A 21,220-nucleotide genomic window follows, 5' to 3' on the forward strand; every position below is an offset into this window, starting at 1 on the left:
CCGAACTGACTAATGGACAAGACAGCGAAACGACGCCATGAAAACGATTACCGATCTCGCCCCGACATATCGCGATTGACTAATTCACTTCTTACCGTGTATGCCGGCTGTTTACTCATCCGCACGATGCACTTCCTTCAACGGAGAAATTCACGCAGGAGACAATGCTCGCCCACGAATCCTTCTGATGAGACTAAGAACGTTCGCGCGCGACTACTACGCCACCGTCAAATAATCCCATAGAGGACGGCACTTACATATAGCGGTCGCTAACCAACGGACAAGACGGAAAAACGTCACGAAAATAACGATCTGATATCGCGATTGACCGATTCTCACTGTGTACGCTGATGTCGAGTATTTACTACCCCGATATGTCATTTCGTTAGCAAAGATATTTATGCGGAGGAACGGTTGCCCGAGTATTCCTCCGACGAGACCGAGAACGTTTCCGCGCGCGATTACTACGCCAGTGTTAAATAACCCCACTAAGACGACACTTGTTAATAAAGCAATCTTATAATATAAAATATAATTTAAAGCGGACAATCAACAGAAAAGTAACGCCACGAAAATAGCGGGAACTTATCGCGCTTAAAGATATCGCGATTTACCGATTCATTTATTATCGTGTATGTTGATACCGAGTACTTAATCCCCCGCATATACTGTTTCGTTAACAAAGAAATTTACGCGGGGACGGTTGCTTGAGTATCTCTCCGACGAGACTGAGAACGCACTTGCGCGCGACTTACTACGCCACCGCTAAATAATCCCAAAGAGGACACTTGTTAATGTGGCGATCATGGCGAGTTGACCAACGGATTAATTACGATTGACTTCTTACTGTGTACGCTAATGCCGCCTGTTTACTCACTCGTACGATGCGTTTCTTTCAACGGAGAAATTCACACGAGAGATGCACTCGCCCCAGTACCTCTCCGATAAGACTGCGAACGCACTTGCGCGCGATTTACTACGCCACCTACGTGCGATCTATTACGCCATCGTTAAATAATCCCAAAGAGAACACTCTTACTCGTATGATGCGTTTGCTTCAACGGGGAAATTCACGCGAGAGACGACACTTGCCCCACTACGTCTCCGACAAGACCGAGAACGCACTTGCGCGCGATTTACTACGCTAAATAATCCCAAAAAGGACACTTGTTAATGTGGCGATCGTTGACCACCGAGCTGACCAACGAATTAATTACGATTGATCGATTTACTTCTTACTGTGTACACTAATGCCGGCTGTTTACTCACTTGTACGTTGCGTTTTCTTTAACGGAGAAATTCACGCGGAAAACAACTCCTCGCCCTAATAACGCTCCGATGAGACTGTGAACGCACCCGCGCGCAATCTACTACGCCACCACTAAATAATCCCAAAGAGGACACTTGTTAATATGGTAATCGTTGATTACCGAGCTGTCCAACGGATTAATCGCGCTTTGATATCGCGATTGACCGATTCTTTACCGTGTATACTAATGCGGCTGTTTACTCACTCATACGATGCGTTTCCTTCAACAGAGAAATTCACACGAGAGATGACACTTGCTCCACTACGCCTCCGATAAGACCGAGAACGCACCCGCGCGCGCGATTTATTATGCCATTGCTAAATAACCCCAAAGAGGACACTTGCTAACATGATAATCGCCCGGCCAATAAACAGAACGGAAAAATAACTTCACGAAAATGATTGTCACTGATATCGCGATTAACCGCTTCATTTCTTACCGTGTGCACTGATATTGAGTACTTACTTCCCTGCATGATGCTCGTTCATTGACGAAGGATTCACACGCGATACAATTGTCGACGAGAATCCGCTCAACGATACCAACCGACACCGTTCGTGGGCGCGCTTTGCTCCGCGACCGTTAAAAAATCCCGAGAACAACACTTTGCTAATGGCCGTGGTCGACCACGAAGCCGATATCTCAAGCGAATGGTTGACCGAGTGTACCTTGCATTACGACGACCGCGACGGGCGCGATCTTCCTGGAATCGCGATCACACGGGCGATCTTTGGAGAGCCGCAGCATACACGTCGCCCTCCACCGACGCCGGCCCGGGTCGCGACGACGACGACGACGACCAGCACCGGTTACGTATCGCGATATAGCCTTGGGCATTCCGGTAACGAACGCGCCACGATGGCCGGCCGTCACTCGTTCCCGACGCCGATCTGCACGCGGACATCGTCCCCGACGAGTGAAATGATTATTCGGCTCATAATTCACGAACGTCACTCGCGGCCCGTTGCCAAACTCGAGAACTGACTCACGGACACGCACTAATACTATCGCACGACGCGCGAGCTAATCACGTCGTCGTCTTGGAGCAGTGTTTACCAACATCGTTTTTGCCGGCCGGCTTCGCGCAACGTCGCGCGGCGCGCCTCGCGCGCTTACAGTTTTCGTTGGACTTTCGCGACACACGCGTCGAGAATATTCCGTCACATTGTCGAATCGTGTTTGTCAACAGAGCTCATTACTACGGGCCGCGATATTTGTCACGATAGTGACAGTGGATTTGATCTTTCTCAAAGAACTTTCTGAACTGCTGCAAGTCTGCACACTGCTGCATCAAGTCAGAGTGAAACGACTTACTGCACCACTGTACACCAGTGCAGGAAGAGAACAGGCCTAGTGTCGCGATACGAGTAATTACTAGAAGGTGGCAACTGTGCTCCGAATTTTTAGTAGTAAGAGTGACATTTAAGACAAACAACCTCTCGCCAGTGGACGATAGAGGGCGATACGCGCTTGCAGGTCACTGCCCGAACAGTATCGCGACGTGCCGGTGAGTGTATGATTATGTGTTTCGCGGTGATTCACAGTCTTTTCATTCGGATCGCGAATTTGACAACGAGAACATCGTGATATCGCCGAATAATCGCGCTGTGGTGTACGAAACGTAGAGTACCAGAGCATCATATACGCTGTAGGTGGGTCTTTTTTACCAATGTTAATCTCGCGATCGATAACACCGGTCAGTAATAAAGGTAAGTGCATTGTGCTTCCGCGTTGTTTACATTTCGTCACGCGCTTTCCACATAATCGTAATATCGGCAAGTGATCGCGCATAAAACGTAAAGTATCAGAATATCGTATATACACTATAAATAGATCTTTCTTATCAATGTTAATCTTACGATCGATAACATGAGTCAATAACAAAAGCGAGAGCCCGCGTTGTTTACGTTTCGTCAATGCGTTTTTTCACGTGAGATCAAGCATACAGACGCACTCGCCACGGAAAGAAGGCTGAATTTTCGTCATGAATTGGCAGCAAATTCGTGTGCGTGTGCGTGCGCGTCTTCTAGAAATTCAAACTTCTTGAAATACGTGATCACGTGATCAGTGTAGAAACATTACCTCACGTACAAACATTTGCTCGTCAGTGTCGGCCATATCGTGCAACGGATTGTTGCTGGGTCGGAGTCGTTCCGTACTTCTCGCGGTATTTAGTCGTCGAAAGTGGTTCGGCCACGCGAGTGAACGTCGAGAGTGTCGGGATGTGGCGATACGCGACGCGCTCGTGCGTAATTAGTGTGCTCAGGTCGCGATTCGTCCGCATTTTCTGACATTTGTCGCCGAGGTCCGTTCCGCTCGTCGAGCAGACGCGATGCCGGCCCGTCGTTGTGTCGTGTGTAACGTATTTCGCGTTATTTATGCACTCGTCGAGCGCGATGAAGCGGACGAGAGCGCCGACAGCATCGCCGTCGAGGCTGATTATAAGGTGATCGCCGCGATGTGTCGGTCAAGAAGGCCGATAGTATTTGGTTGACGCTCGGTGTCCTTTTCTGCCATGTCGTTATCGCGGCGCTACAGTTTCTCTTTTTCGAATCTTTTCACTGGTCGCAAGTGCGTCGCGAACACGACCAGTCCGGAACTTTTCGGTGAATATGAATGAATCGACGAATCTTGTCGGTGTGGCTGCTTTTAATCCGAGTACATGGACAGACACGGCGAGTTTTGCATCGTGCCGTCGAGAGTCGTGGAGAGAGGAGAGGAGAAAGAGAGAGTGAGATGCCACGAAGCAAGCAGCAAGGAACTTCTTCCGCGCAATCCTGGAACGCTAGTCTTCTAACTGGTGAGTCGATTCATCTGTTACTCGAACAATCTTCTGACCGGTGAGTCAATTCAAATCTGTTACTCTCGCGAAATTGAAAATACTTTTATAATAATCGCACGACTGCGTTGTCTTTCTCATGTTTGTGCGATTCTTGTCGAGACATATTGCGCGTTTTCAAGTTAATTCAAGTTTTAATCGACTGACTATAAAAGCGTCACTCAAATACGATGCTTTACATAATTGAAAGATCTGTCAAGGAATAAATTTCGTCGAATAATTATATAGCTACACTGAGAGAAAAAAATATCTAAAAAATAGTAAATATTTTTATTTAGTGGATACACTAACAACATATTTAACGTATATATAAAATATTTTTTAAATAAGAAAATATACGTTTTCTTAAAATATTCGTTTTTCACAAAAGCAATTACTTATTTTATTTAAATAAGAGAATTTAGATTTAAGTGGATATACTGTTAGAATCCATCATAAATAAATATTTACTAATTTTTTAATATTTCTTCTCTCAGTGTAGAAAATTGCAATACACTGAGAGAAAAATATTGAAAACGTAAAATATATTTATTTGATATGATAACTTTAATAATACATATAGATTTCATAAACGTTTCTGAACTATACGTGCTATCTGGGAACATACTAAATCCTTTTATTTAAATAAAATAAATAGCTGCATTTTCATGAAAAATCCAGGGAAATGTATATTTTCTTTTTTGGAAAATATTTTATATATTAGCATAAGTAAATATGTCATTAATACCCATCCACCAAATGAATATTTTTTTATCTCTTATCTTTCCTCTAACAGAGTATGGGAAAATGAATTACTGAAATATATATATATATATATATATATATATATATATATATATATACACGTTTATTTTATCTTTTGCTTTATTCTCAGCGCATCTCGAATCGAAATTTAGAATTTTTGGTATTTATTTTTAATAATACTCCTTGGATTGCAAGTCTATTCTTGTATTTGCCAGTGTCTTTTCACTCGTGAGATAATACTGTTATTGTTCTGTTGTAATGTTATTATCTTGTTATGATAAGAGTTATCCAAGTTCAAATTTTAATTGATATCCCTGAGCACACAACTGTTATTCTTACGTTTTTTCTATTTCTATTTCTGGCACTTCAATTCTTCAAAATAAAATAAAAACCAATAGAGGAAGATAAAAGATGGCTTTAAAATCCCTGTTTGCTTGATTCTGAAATCTGTTAAAAAACAATCAATTTTACCGACTTACCCCAGTGGTCAAATAGCCTCGATTTCTCCTATATACAAGGTAGTTCTAGAACAGTCCTATATAGTACAGTCCTATATAGGGTAGTCTTATATACAATCCTAGAACAACTTCCGAAGCTTTTGTGGAGGCATAGTACGGATTGAGGTGAACATAAAAGTTCTATACCGTTTCGTGATTGGCAATAATTATTGAGGTATTAATTAAAGAAAATTTATGAATGATCACGCGAGATATGATATATGAGCTGTAGTGGCGACGTCTGCCATCGTATGTTTGTACATTAGATCAAACTGAACAAAAAAATACTCTACTACTTTTCTAATAACTTTGTGGATTTTTAATTACTAATTAAAGAAAATTAGCAAATGGTCGCTAGGGATGATATATTAATGTTCTCTAATTAATAACTAAAAGTCTATAAAATTATTAGGAAAAAGGTAGAGAACTTTTTTGTTTAGTTTGAAATGTACAAGCACACGATGGCAGATGTCGCTATTACAGCTCATCTATTTTGCGTGATCACTCACAAATCTTCTTTAATTAATATCTCGATAATTATTGCGAATATTACAAAACGGTATAGGACTTTTATATTTACCTCAATCCATATTATACTTCCACAGGAGTTTCGGAGGTTATTCTAGGACATTCTGTATATCATTATGATGTTATCTTTTATTATATATGTAGTTATCAATCTTCAATTTCTAACATAGAGTACATAGCAATAGATAATTATTTCTAGCATCATATCAACACATTAATTCGTAATGTTGCATTTCAAAATTTTGCATTAGTCTTTTCAGTTTGAAAAACTTCAGAATCAACATAAGCTCCATATTTCGACTCAAGATGTACGCTGAAGATTGAGATAGGTCTAGAAATTAAGAAAAATATTCGATATTCTTGGAGCACTCACGAAAAACAATCGCTTAATTGGCTCAGCATTTCATTTATACGCGGACACTCGCTGTTATTCGCGACGGCGAGGAAGACGTGCGAGTAGAAGTCGCGAATCGAACGGAATGAGAGAGAGAAAGAGAGAGAGAGACTCTCTCGTGAGGCCTGGCGGCCTTGGACGGGCCCAACGGGCCGCATGTAGGACAGACAGACAGACGGACGTACGGCCGGAGAGTGGACCGCTAACAGAGAGGCTGTATGGCGTCTCTGATTGCCCATTGTCCGACTAATAAGATATTCTATCATCTCTCGTCGTGCCGACGGTGTCCGGTCGTTTCGAGAGACAGTGCGAGCGCGCTCCTCCAACCGGCGACGAGATTCACCGGGGCCCGGCCAATCACGGCTGCACTCTCCCCTCGAGCCCCCTCCCCCGTCCACCCCCGGGCCCTTTTGTCGGGCAAATGAGCCCGGCGTAAGTCAACCGATAAATAATATCCGACTTTGCGACCAGCTGCGAGCTTTAATGCGGGCCCGTGTAAAAGTGTAATAGGGCCTTAATTGAACCCGCCCGGGACATCCACCGGACGTGGATATACGTAGGTAGCCGTCTATTTATATTCAAGCGCGTCCGATATGCGAGAGAGCGCGCTTCTTTCTGGATTATTCTCTCGAATGAAATCTCGAACGGTATCTCTTCGGGATAGCCTCTTATCGCGCGTCTCAGAGAATGAGACACACACACACGCATATACATATCAGGAACATCTCACTGCGATGAGACAAATTAGTCTCGCTCTATTATCGGCGCAGCGCGATTGTCATTGACGCCTACTATCGATAGCATCGTGGAGAAGCTCTCGCGGAAGCTCGTCTCGTCGGGCGATTTATCGAGCGAGTCCGTAGAACGGCATCGCGGCAGTCGTGACAGATGGTTTGCCCGGAGATCTTATTCGACGCGCATCGCAACGGGAATGACTAACGACGATGACGATTTCGCGTCTTTCGGCGGAATACGCCACCCGGCTCCGGACTGGCGATCGCCGGTCCGTTGTTGAGGTCGTAAGGTCCATTTCGGTTCGGTGCACTCGTCGACTTGCGCGCGGCGTAATGGCCGGTCAGCGGGCGAAATAAATGTAAATCCCCCTGCCAAACGTCGGTGTATGCGCGCACGTCCTAATCGCGCGTATCGCGAGATCGAGCCGGTGCTGCTCCCCGCGAACTGTCGGGTTTCTTAGCGTCGCCACGTGACCGATCACCGATCCAATCCATTATCCGTATTTTCCTGGCGTTGCGTCGAAAAACGGAACGCGCGCCCTCGATCGCCCGGCGTTTACCGCTATGTGTGCGGGCGTACGCGCGCGCGAATCCACGAAAATCTCGTGAATCCCCGCAGCGATCTCGCAACGAGCGACAGGTCGACTCCCCCTGCGAAGCCAGCGTCTCGATTTGTCACATTAACAAAGTGAGCCCGTCCCCGAATCGAAAGCCATTTCCTCCCGCCCGTTCCCGGCTCGTCCGCAGAAAATCCTCGCTCGCTCGCTGGCGGGAAGAAGGGTTGCCACGCTTACCCGAGGAAAAACTCACTCGGGCTGCGGATTCGGGGCGTAAAGGCGGAGGAGAAAGAAAGGACCGAATCGACGAAACGTCGAATTGAGTACCGCCCTAATCGTGTCGAGATCTCGTCCTATGGTGTGACGCGCGCGCGCGAGTATATGGCGTACTTAGTCGGGAGCGAGAGAAAGAGAAACAGGCGCCGCGAGAGGGGCAAAGAGAACCGGAGGAGAGAGAGCGAGCGAGAGAGAGAGAGTATGTGTGTGTGAGAGTTGGAGAGAGCGAGAGACGCAACGGGGCCGATCGAGGAACGTCCGGAGTGAATGAGAATCATGATGGTGGTGGGCGAAGGGTAGGAGGACGGAGGAGCAGGGCAGGGGGGGAGACTGCTGACGGTGGTCGAGAGAGTCGATCGAGCGTGGGTTGCGGGGCAGGCTAATGCGAATATGCTGTCGTCCAGATAGAAAGAGATACCCGATAGCGAATCTGTGTCCGACACGGATGTCGAATTAGCTTGGATTTAGGTTGCCCGGGGAACTGACAAATAGTTATTGCTTGATTAGGTGCCGGTACTAGAGGCAGCTACCCTACCGGTGCGGGACGACGGCCCTTTCCAGGTCCGCCGACGACGAGCGATTTTTGTCGGGGCCTGGAAGGAGGGTGGCTTTATCTTCGCTTCTTTATCGCCTACTAGATCGTGGAATCGTGCCGGAGCGAGCGCGACTCTCACCCTCTCTCACTCCCTCGTAGCCCTCTTTCTCGCGGGGGATCGATTGCGACGATAATCGACTCGATTACCGCGCTGTTAACGCGCGCGATCGCGACATTCATTCGCCCCGGGTGTGGGAGATGCGCGCCGGTCGTGGCCGTCGCTTCACGCGCCTTGTTAATAAAGAGCTCGGGAGAAATGCGTTATCTTTCGGCTGTGCACTTTAAGCGCGAGCCACTTTAGATACGCGCGGCGCGACGGAGTCCCTGCGGCCGCATACTCACCTAATCATAGTTTCCCTGCGACATTTCGGCGGAGGAAAAAGTGTCTCACGCGCGAGAACGAAGGGTGTGTAAGGTTCGTCGACGTGCAGGTCGTCTAATTTATATGTTAATGAACGAATGACGGCCGGTCAGGTGACGCGAGAGCGAATTTCATTTGATCACGAGGCAAGTTGATCGGCGAAGGCTATATGTGTGCGCGCGCGCTGCTCCGAGTTCTGATAATCGTTATTACTTTTGAAAGTGACGGGGATCGTTGGTTACCGTCATCGTCGGGAGCTTCTCTCCCCTCGTCGACTCGAACCTCGCGCTTCCGAGCGCGGACATTTTTGTTCAAATAAAAATGGAATATTTCGCTGGGACGCGCGAAGAGAGATTCGCTCTGACACGTTCCGTCTCGGAGAAGCGGTTAGATCCCTAACACGTACCATAATTCGCAATTCCACTCGTGCTCCTATTGTGCGGACGGTAAATGTGTGTTAATGCGACGAGCGATCGAAATTAGAATGGTAATGGGCGGTAACGCCCGGGCTAGAGCCCCGATTGAATAGAATTATAAATTTAAATCACGAGTCGTATAGAAATTAATTTCGAATTACATTTGAAATATTGTCCCAGCGACTAAATCAATTTGTAATTACTCGTGGTGCTTGCATTTGGCATTAATTAGCAGACTTATTATCCATCAACGCCGCCGATAAATCCGTCGACGATCGATGATGCGTCACCCTAAACGCTGTTAACTAAAAACAGCTTAAAAGACAGTGTTTGCGGCTTACCGAGTCAGTTCTATTGAAAATTCTCGTGGCGACAATTCTCGAGGAGGCGCGATGTACTAATTAAAGACGCCGGCATATTTCGCGAAAACTAAGATGTCCCTTTTTGCGTGTACGCGCGCGCGCGCGCGAGAGAGAGAGAGAGAGAGAGAGAGAGAGAGAGAGAGAGAGAGAGAGAGAGAGAGATAGAGAAAGAGAGAGAAAGAGAGTCCATTTTCGCGACGGCCAGACCTCAATTATTCCCGACATCGAACACGGAGCTGTTCCGCCGGCACTCTTTAATAAGGACTTTTGCTTTACGAGATTTTATACGGTACACGACGAGCTCATTATCTTAATTAAATCTACTACAGGAATTACAACTCCGAGTAAAGACTAGAATTACTTACTTCAAAATTCATGTACGCGCCGCGCAGAACGAGCTCCGCGAGCACGGCTTTGAAGAATTTCACCGGGCGTATGGCGATGACAATAAACCGTGAAGCTCAATCGCGTTCGCAAAACACACCGGCGGACATTGCTGGCGTAATAAAAATACAGCCGCGGCCCGGCGATCGTTGTTACGTCACTATTTCTAACTTACTCTCTAAATTTCTTAGAGTCTCATTCAGAACGAGTAAAGCCCACTCTACAATGGTAGTAAGAAGTAGAAAATAAGAGTAAGAAACCAATCGCAGTCGAATGTGAGAAGAATAATCAATTATGATTGGTCAATTTTCTTCTCTTACTTCTTTTTTACTGCTTATGTAGAATGGGCTTAACAGAGATGCAGCATTTTTGCACGAAAGTAGATAGTGCTAAGTCGCAAAAGTGAATGTTTTACTTAGGCTTAGAGTGTATTCTGATTTCGTATAAGCAAATCTTTCAATCAATTAAAGTGGAAATATTACTGTAACGGTGAAGTACACTCCGTTACTAGACGCTGGCCACACATTTTTTTGAATGAAGTTGCAGCACCTCCTGATTGTCACAAATCAAATGATACTGCTGATGCATTCGCGCTGTGATCAATTACGATAGAAATCAAAGTGACAGTATAGTGTGAAAATAAATTTGATTAATACAACATTCAAATATTGTTATTCTCCAGTAGTTATCCGTCGTAATTTAAATTATGAACTTGTGGACTTTGAAGGTTCATTAATACATCTCTTTATTAATTAATTACGACGCGAATGCATCAGCAGTGTCTCTCAATTGTGACGAGTTCCACACGTAAGACTTTTATTAATAATTGTTATTTGAAACTTGTCTCATGTAGATACTCAGATTCTTATTCAATTAATTATCTTATTCAGAAATAGATTCAAGTTTCTCAATTGATTATTATTTATATGTTATTGCAATTCGACTGGGAAACTCTCATTTAACTCTGGATCCAAATCACAGAGTATTTCATTTGAAGCAATTTTCAAGTAATAACTATTAATACGAATTAGAAAGTCGATTTTTCATAAATAATTTAAATTTAAACTTACACGGAAAGAATTTTATAGTAAATTTACTATGGGATCTTGTAACCGAGGAATACATGACATTCTAAAGTAGGTTACTATCCTTTCATTTCATATGTATTAGAAGAGATTGGATCAAGTTGATCCTAAAATCATGTTGATATATTTTGTTTGTATATATTTATTGCGAGAGCAACAATGGCAAAAGGAGATCGTAAAATATTTTTTTCTTTTTAACATAAGAAGAACACTCTGTCCTAAAAGGAATATTTTGCGATTTCTTTTCCATCATTACTTTCACAATAAATACATAAATCAAAGGTGATAAACGTGAATTTTGGGCCGACTTAACCTGGTATCTCCTACTTATATTTTAAGAACTGAAATGTGCTCTTAAAATGCTTACTGTGTTTCTGATGAGATTTACTATATTCCTTAGATAGACCTTATTCCTGCATAACTTAAAAAAAACCATAGTAAAATTGAAAATAACTTATATGAAAAAATAAAAGAAACTATAATATTCTCTCCGTGACTTAAGCTCCGTGACTTAAGTAGACTTAAGCTTAAGCTATTATTGAAAAATTAATCCTGAAAAATTCAGAGAGTACAATAAGGGAAAAACGTACGTAATTACTTATATTGCATCGAGGGTTTTTTGCGTTTTTTACTTCCTCTCTAGCTCTTCTGTCCACTTTCTCGCTTTTTACGTATCACTTTTGCCAAACTTGTCGGCGCTCTGTTTCTGTTGCGTTTATCCGCGAATCGCGGCGCCGCAGGCCGCCGCGGCGTTTATTATCGCAAACTCGATTTTTCATGGCCGCGCCAATCGATACAACGGTTCCTCGCAGACCGCAACGTGGTTGTACACGTACGATCCATTCCTCACGTACGCCACTGTTTCGGAAAGGCCTGTAATAGGCTGACTAGTGCACCCCCTCCCCCTTTTCCCCTCGTAGATCCCCGATCGCACTGGACGTGAATTTCCGTTGATCGTCGGTTAAGAGTTCCCCGTTTCCAACTGCCTAACTGTGAAAAATTAACCGACGGTCGGCCGGAAATATTCGCTACGCATTTGAAACTCAGACGTAGTCCGGAGTCAAGAGCTTCGTGAAAGAGAACCGAAATTTGACAGCTACTGATTATCCACGTGTGGATGGTGATCAGTGGCCGAACAGAAGGAGGATGGGAGGAAGCAAATTTCGGAGTGGGAATTACAAAATAGTCGGATCGACGGCCATAAATGAATCGCGTCGCGCGACAACGCGCTGTAAATTTTAACGCGCGACAACGCCGGACAATATTTCCCGTTCCGGCCATCGCGCTCATACATAAACCGGACAGAATCGGTCCTTAAAGCTTAACCCGAAATAAATCTCGCGAAACGTAAGTGCTTCCATTCCACGGTCTATTCTTCGTCTTCTCTCTCGCGCGCTTCTCTATATTATCCTTGGCGCCCGCACGCATCGCGTCCGATCTGCCGTTTCCCTTTCGAATCTGCTCTCTCTAGTCTTCCCCCAGTATTCGGATAAATAAGGCAACGAATGCTTATGCGAAACCGCGTTCCGGTACCTTGTATACCGTGTTCTGGGTACATCGAAGCCGGTCGAGCCGTTTTGCGGCCATTGGGCGGGCCGCAATTGCGGCGATCGTCCGACGCGAATTCCGGAAATATCCAACCGACGCGGTCCGGGCCGATTCCTACTCTCCCTCATTGCGATCGCGCGATGATCCAGGTTTGCGGTCGCTACCGTTAACGAGGAAGATGTCCCGAATATTTAGATCTTCCTCCCTCCTCTCTCTCTCTTTCTCTCCCTCTCAACTTTCTCTCTCTCTCTGAATTTTCAATGGTTTTCCTGATAGTCTGAGATCAGCCAGATCTTTAGGTACTTTCAAGTCTAATCTCTATGGACTTTTTGTTATAGCAAGCTCCTTTAGAACATGAGCTTTGCGTTTACTAATCTAGCTAAAGTAGATATAATTGATGAGGACATAAAAACTTAATGAAATCCTCGCACACTGTAAGGATGAAATAGATGTATCCTCATTTTTTTATTGCATTAACGTGCAGTTTGACCAGTATGTATGTTTTTCACCGAATTTATATTACATTTTTGTTGGCGCTTGAGAGGGAACTACGTCCCAGAGCGCTTAATAAATAAAGCATCTCTCTCTCTCGCTCGCTCGTTTTACTTGTTGTCTTTCTCTCTTAACGGGCAGGTTTAACGAAACGTAATCGCAGGAGTAGATTCCGCGCGGCAGGACGGCGATGCTAATTTACGATTCGTTCCAACAAAGTATCTGGTTTCGACAGATCGTAATCCAAATACAGGTTCGATCGCGGGGAGTCCTGCGCGAGGGCGCAGGAACTCAAGTTGAGCGAGTGAAATCGCGGACGAAACCGAAATTTATGGCCGCGTCGCATTCGTTCCGTCCGTCGATTAGGCTTTCCACGCCGCGACCGATCTTAGGTACGCCGCGATAAATAATCATTTGCCATCGTCGGTGAGGAGCAATTAAGCGGAGCCGCTGACCGACGATGATCGGGATTTATATTAGTCTTATTTATGTGGTCGCGTCCAGTCTCACATTGTGGCGGATGAAACATTATTTCCGACCGATCTCGTTCTCCTTCACGTTCACCTATTCAAATCCGCGGAAAGATGGACGGATACGACGTGTTCGACATTCGACGGCGTACACGGAAAAATACATGATTCATTTCGAGTAAACGTTACTTTGCTTTAAGTATTTTATAGATTTATATATCCGCAAACTTTTCTCCTAAGAATCAATTTTACTCAAAATGCATTCTGAATCTTAGTAAGTTTAACATCTCAGTCGAGAATATTAAATTAAAACAAGAATTCGGTTTACTTGCATAGAGTTTACATAGAGTCGAGACAGCTTTTTCTTCGTCAAAGTTTTATCATATTCTCGTGCTCTCTAAATTTTTTCGAGTGAAATTTCACTCGAAAAGCAGATTGACATCCCGAGTCACTCGAATTTGTATTATCTTTCATTTTTATCGAGTGAATTCTCCACATTCTGAATCGTTAAGTGAATATTTTAACTCGAGATTGAAAAGTGAATCTGACACATATTCCACTGTTAAAGGAATATATTCTGATTGATTGAAATATTTGCCCATATAAAATCAGAGTTTACTTTAATCTTGAGTGAAAAAGCACTCTTGTGCTTTCAAGTGGCAGTTTTCACTATCACTCCGAGTAGAAATACTGCCACTTTCCACTGCAAGGAATTTGGAGAATAAAGTAAACAAATTCTTTTTTTGACTATATGATAATGAGCTTTTCTGAAACTTGTGATAAATACATTCAAGATTGTTATAAAGAAAATATTCTTTGTTGAATATAACCATTGCTTAAAAGGAGAAGAGTAAACTGAGTGACCCTATTTCTTGACAGTGAAATGATATTTTTCTATATGTTGCGTGTATGTTGCGTGTTAAAATAATTAAGAAACTCGCTTCTCGAAAGGCACAGCGCGAACTCACTCCCTTTCTCTTTCCCTCCTCGTCGTAATGTTTCGCAAATTAACCGCTCGTTAAGCGGATTGCCGGATCGCGCGCGGCAAGTCGCAAAAGGATAGATTTCGTGAATTGCCGGATTATTTCTGACCCTCATTAATACCCGGGCGAATAATCACGACGTACGCGGCGGCAACGGCGATGCAGCAGCTGACTACGACGTGTCGTTGCGACAGAAGCTGTTCCCTGTGTAGGAACGTTATCTCGACTCGCGGATCAATCGCGCAAACCACGTTTTTGCGAAACAATAAACGTAGTTTCGCTGTATATACAAGCGCATGTGCTCGCATTCACTGGCAGTTGGCGCGTGTTCGCGGAACGCGCGATGGCCGCCGTACAAAAGTTCGCATTTTATCACGGATATCTCTCTCTCTCCCCCCCCTGCCCCTTCTCCCCTCTCCTTCCGTCCTCGTACGTCCATGTCCTCGAACTATATTTGACGCGCCTGACATTTATGAGACACATTTCGCGAAGAAAATCGCAAGACACACCGAGTCTCATAATTAACGCCATGGGGAGCACGATCACGATCGATCGCTCGCTCGCGCGTTTCTGCGTAACGTAAGGTCAGAAGTGCTCCTTCTGAGAAATGACTCGCTTTGAATAAGAGTTTTATGTGAGCTCACGTTGTTTATACACGAGTGCGTCGAGTGTGCTCGATTAACGTCTGCTCAAATATCTCTCATTCATCGATCCCTCCTCTCGCGACCGATGAATGTGCGCCTTGTGGGCTTACGGTTGCAAACGACAATCATGGGGGATCGTTCTGTCTATACGACCGACACAAGATTATCTATCCCTTTGACATGAGGTAAAAAAAAGTGCCAACTGCCGGACACGTACTTCGCCCAGGACACTCTTGGTCTTTAAATACGGGTATTTAAACATTCGACGTAGAATATATATATAAGGGGTGTCCCATTTCAATCAGATCAACCGAATATCTTGAAGACTGACAGAAATATTTCGAACAAAACTTATAGGACTTGAGAGATATAAACTTGAGAGAAAAAAGACATCATTTTGAATTTTAACTATGACTATTCGCTACGGTCATATGGAGGTCTTGTTTTCTTTTTAATAGAAATTAGTACTTTTCGTAGCAGATTTTTAAAAAATTGTCCAATTCTGCGTAGAAAATTTCTAAGACGTGTATGATCAAGTCCAATACTTTAGGAGTTACTTAGCAATTAAAAATACAACTTCGCCAATTTTTATCAACAATGATACATGCGCGAATTTATGCATGTATTCAAGATATCCGACTGATTTGATGTTCTTTTCTCACATGATTTTGACACACATTAATTTTATGGTTAATCAATTGCAAGAGTTATTATTCAGATAATACGTCACTATTTAGATTTTTACGTATATGCAGAAATTGTTTTGGTGTTTTCTTACTTACTCTTTTCTTATTTTTAACTCAATTCATAGATCAAGATGTAAGCCGCGGCGAGTATTCAGAAGCCTCAAGGCTTCTCTACGCGGAGTAAGCTTGACGCGTAAGAAGAATCTAGAATAAGAGAGAGAGAGAGAGAGAGAGAGAGAGAGAGAGGGAGAGAGAAATAAAAATAATTTATTTTTTACTCCGACTTACGTCAAACTTATTCCGCGTATCGTAGACGTGCCTTTAAAGACCAAAACAACAAGAATTAGGCGCGTATCCGGGCATTAGTACTTTCGCCTTAATTCATGAATTCACCGAGAGCGACGGACCTAGGGCCGACCGAGTGCGTCGAAGGAGGCGCGTTACCGCACTTTTATCGGGCAAACACGACACGCGTACTGTATACGGTCGCGGCTCAGCGTCGCGTCATTGTCGCCGCGATCCTGCTCATTCGTTTTTGTTTTCTCGCCGATCCTTTCTCTCGGGAGGGCTCGTCGCGACGCGACGCGCCGCGGCGCAACGTAACGTGGCTGACGCGTTCGTTTGCGGCGCGCGTTTGCGATTACCGAGGACCGAAACGCGTTTTTCCTTTTTTTTTCGGATCTATCGGACTATAACCGCGCCTCGCGGTCGTTTTGTGTTCCGCGCGCTCGTCGAACCCTTCCACGTCGCCCTTCCTCGCGCGCGGTCTGTCTCTTTATCACTCCACCCCCGACGCGAACGACGTTACGAGGGCGATATACCGGGCGACGCCTGGCGATACCTGCCCGGGCCCGCCACGCCGGCTCTTTGTTCCGTTCGTGTACGCCATTGTGCCGCTTCCCGTTCGCCAGACTATCGCGATAAACAGCCGGAAAAGCCGCGATGAATGACACCGCGCAACCTTCGTTACGAGCGTACGCAGCGACTTTCGCGCGCACTCGATGTCTGGATTTTCGCCGGTTGCGCTTTTATCCGATTCTCGTTGGCGCGCCGCCGATCGTCGTTGGTTTCGCGCGCAATTGTTCGACGCGCACGTTTCAGATCTGTGTCTATGCACCATAGCCAGGCTTGCAACCAGAGGACCGGTAGTGAAAAATTTCTGCAATTTATCGACCTTACTCGCTCTCTGTTCCTCTCCTCTCTCTCTTTCTCTCTCTGTCTCTCTCTCTCTCTCTCTGTCTATCTATCTATCTCTTTCCTTCTGCCTCTCGGGCATTTAACGTGACACGGCGCGATACTCGAGACACGGCGTGTTTTAGGTGAGCAAATTAGCAAAGTAGCGAAGTAACGCGGACGCGGAACGAGTTATTATATGAATATTCCGAGTGTTTCTTGCGTTCCTTTGGTTAATCGAGGAGAATGCAGTTGACAGCTTTAATACACTTTTATTCGCGCGATACGAGCGTGCGTCTGACAGCCTCCTGACTGTACCGCTATTGTGTTATCGGCGAGAGAGCCAAGGGTACGCAAACCCGCTAAGCGCACTCTATCTCCGGGAGTTGGCCGCGCGAAGCCGAGAGTTTCCGTCTGCTGTTCCCGGTTACTTTTCGGATCTCTCCCTTTCCCCCGCGCCTCTCTATCTCTCTTTAAAAAAACCACTTTTTGACATTGCCTTCCTCGACGTCTTTAGTATCTTAATGTCCCGAGCGTCTTTAACTTTGTCCCAAGTTTTCGAGTTAATAACTTTTATTTATTTGCGCAATTTCTCTCTCTCTCTCTTTCTCCTCTCTCTCTCTCCCGCTCTCGTCATCGTCCGTGCATCGCGTCAGAGTTCGGCAACGCGCCGCAATTTCGCAGTCACCGCGCTCCGACTCGACGACGGAGACGACGCGGCACGATTTCGTGGTCGGCAGTTGATATTGCTCAGCTTTTCATGAACTGGCTGGCAAAAAAACGACGCACCGGTAGACGCCGCCGGGCACGAAACGGCTCCCTCTCGTTCAATCCACTTTTGGGGAAACGACGCTAGTCATATTTCTTGCGGGGAACGTGCCGAATGTGACGACGACGACGACGACGACGACGACGACGACGCTCCGTCGTGAAGTGACGTACCCGCTCGTTTTATACGAGCGTGCGGAAAATTGGTAGGACGTCATCGGAAACACCCATAAAGATGCGGGTGCGCGCGCCGTTCTCACGGAAAAATTAGTTTACCGTTGCTTTACCAGCGCCGATGGAGGGATTATACCGCGCGCGCGCGCTTCCGCTCTATTCGGTGTGAATCTTTAATCCCCACCCTCCCCCGATGAACATTGTTTCTCGCAATTTGCGACGACCACGAGAGAGCACCTGACTGAAAATAACAATATCGACCGTCGGATAACGCTTTAATGCGGCAAATGCGCGATGATGTTTCTCGTTTTCCCGATGTCCTCGTATCCTCGCGAATGCGCGAAATATTAAAACGACGGTCAACGACAGTTTATTTGAGAATTCCAGGTTTCCCGGTTCGCGTGTGTAACTCGTGTTTACCGTTCACCGCGCGGTTCCTCCGGATCAAGAAAAAATCCTGCGCGCGGGTCGCATTAATTGCGAGATGCCCGCTGATTCGAAGAGCATTTCGCGCCCGGGCGTGATTAATTCACCGTGGCGCGCATTAATGTAAATTCATTATGCGCGAGGCACGGCTAATTGGCGGCGTAAATCTCGCGGATCGCGCTTTTAATAAAAAAGGACCGCGCTGCGGCGCTCACGGCCCCGGCAAACTATCAAAAGTCGCGTTTTTTTTCTCTCCTCACGAGGACTTTGGCGAAATTCCGCGTCGTAGGCGCGCTCGCGCGCGGATCCCCGCCGCGCCGCGAGATCCGCGCGTTTATTTCCGTCGTTTAATGCGCGCGGGACATTTATTTATAATTTACGCGGGACCAATTAAAGGCCAATTAGATGGCGGCCGATTAATTTGCAAAGTGCGTATCGTAAAACCGAGGCTACCGCGGCGTCGACGCTTAATGCGTTAACGATTGCATCAATTTCTCTCGCATATTACCTCCCCTTCCGCTGTCCCAAACCCCATCCCATTCCTTCAACCCCTCGTGTGATTGTTGCCGTCGAGTGTTGTCGCGAAGAAATTAAAAATAGACCGACGTTATCCTTCGCGTTTAGAGTTCAGCAGCCCGTGACGAGAAAGAAATTGCCGTCAATGAGGGAATTTAATCAACTCGCGTCTGTCTTGTTTTTGTATATTTGCACGTACGAGTGTCGCAAGTGCGAGAGATGTTTGCACAGTCGGAGAGGATTTTGTTTGCTCTCACTGGACGGGCCTGTATCACACGTGACAGAGAGAGAGAGGGGAGAGGGAGAGAGAGAGAGAAAGAGAGGGGAGAGGGAGAGAGAGAGAGGGAGACGGCCCTGGCCGCGAATGAGGCGCGCGGATTACAAATCGTCGCGAAGTATCCAGTTCCAACCTGTTAGGGCTGCTGAAAAATCTCGCAGGTACTCGCGCGCAGGAATTTCCTATCAATTAGGGACAGGTTTCCGCGCGGTGGCGGCGGCGGCGGCGGCGGCGGCGGCGGCGGCGCTGATGGTGGTGCGCTTTTTTCCTTTCGTTCTTCCTCCCTCTCTTCCTTATCCTACAGAATCCTGTTTCTCTCATTTATACAGTTAGCCGCTTAAACGGCTACTCGCGGATAAAGCCGAGCGAGCGATGAGATTCGCCGTCACCGTTGTCGTCGTCGTCGTTGGTTGGGACACGCGCGCTAGGCTATTAAATCGAGTGCAACAGCGGCCCGATCCTGCATCTTCCTCGAATTCATTGCGCGATTGTTGAAGCTGCGGCAACCACGCGCCCGTTAATGTCGAGTAAATAATCGCCGCGCGGGACAGCGTACCTCTCGGGGACATCATTTTCGAAGCTTTTCATTTTCGGACCTCCGCCGCGGCGGCGGTAGTTTATTCCGGCTATTTTAATCGGCCATCTTCGGCCGTGGGAATTTTTAACAGTGTATGTCTCGTAAGCAAGTAATTAGGGACTGTTTCTTCAAACTGTTTGGCGTTCCAAGGAACTCGCTTGTGGATTTCCTTTCTGAGCAATGGTTACTGTTTAAGATTCATGAAAGCGCCCGAGCTCTCTTAAGAGCCTTTAAGGACTAATTAGTCTACCTTTAGAGACGAAAAAGTGATCCCGTAAGATCATCCTTAGAGGCGTAAAGGACGTTTCGCGGGAATCCCGGACGGTTTTCTCGCCGAATATCCGTTCGTGCGCGCGCGGTACATCGATAATACTACTTACTTACGTGGGTTTTGCACGAGAACGTAATTAAGTGCGCGCGAACAGCGCGGACGCGCGTTTAGGAATTTCCTTCGCGAGAGAGAGTGAGAGAAAAAGAGAGACAGAGAAAGAAACAGACTCTAGACTAAATCGAGACAGAGATATCGCCCGTCATATTTTTACACGCTCTCCCAGACACTCCGTATAATTCGGATGGTTTAAAGGGAATGGAGCGAGATCGCGGTCGAGAAATAAAACGGGACAGCAGCCGCGCGCGTATCCACACCGTCCGATCGAGGATGGTGAACGCAAGCGAGCGAAGCGGACGGAGGAGCGAAAAATAAACAAATAAATAAAATAGATGTCTCCGAGGCGAGCCGTGAGTGTCGCTAATGAACTGGTCTCTGTCGTCTCGCTCATACCAGCCGGCCTTCCCTCTCTCCCTCTCTTTCTTTCTCTCGCTCGCGCGCGCGCGCTCTTTCAGGCGTTGGCCCGACTACGCTCCCGACCGGTCTTCATTATACTCAGCTCACTGTCGTTAATTGCGCACGCACCTACGTAAGCATGGCGCCCCGGTAATCCGCCGGGAACTGTCTGATACCGTCGACGAATTTATGACAGTCGTCCGGCCGGGACGGCGCAAAGGTCCGGTTCGACTTCCGGATTGTCATTGTCGCGGAAAAATTCGGTCGTGCTCGATTTACGTGACTCTCGCCCTCTCTCCTCCTTGCTTTTTCTTTCTCTCCTTCTCGTGCGCTTATTGTCGAGATCGTTTCGCCGCGAAGAAATTCTTCGCGGGATTATCTTATCGTCGCTGTTTCGTCTAACTCTGTTCGTTATCGAGTCATCGGATCCTCTTCACCTTGTCGGGTACAAACAAAGCGTGGACTGAAGCTCGCGACTACACGGAAAAAAAGATTTTGCTGCCGCACCTAATCATAATGTGCTGAAGATATTCTGTTGCTGTAAATAAAAATTTGCTGCTGTAATCAAAACTTTTGCTACTATTGCTACTACATCGGTTTTATAGGAATATATGTCTACT

The 21,220-nt window shown here is 46.0% G+C and overlaps 1 protein-coding gene across 1 annotated transcript in view; it reads left to right on the plus strand.

Moving 5' to 3' along the window:
• The first annotated feature begins 2,420 nt into the window (after nucleotides 1–2,420).
• The window catches only part of LOC116850614 (thyroid receptor-interacting protein 6-like), a 153,500-nt gene continuing 134,700 nt past the window's right edge, over nucleotides 2,421–21,220 (plus strand). Inside the window, exon 1 of the mRNA XM_032829113.1 lies at nucleotides 2,421–4,110. Within this exon, the coding sequence (XP_032685004.1) occupies nucleotides 3,927–4,110 (184 nt within the window). The 5' untranslated portion in view covers nucleotides 2,421–3,926. The remainder of the gene's footprint in view (nucleotides 4,111–21,220) is intronic.

The sequence above is a fragment of the Odontomachus brunneus genome, unplaced genomic scaffold (genome assembly GCF_010583005.1).
Source record: "Odontomachus brunneus isolate Ranch 3 - 2012 unplaced genomic scaffold, Obru_v1 Obru_scaffold_150, whole genome shotgun sequence".
Taxonomy (NCBI): domain Eukaryota; kingdom Metazoa; phylum Arthropoda; class Insecta; order Hymenoptera; family Formicidae; genus Odontomachus; species Odontomachus brunneus.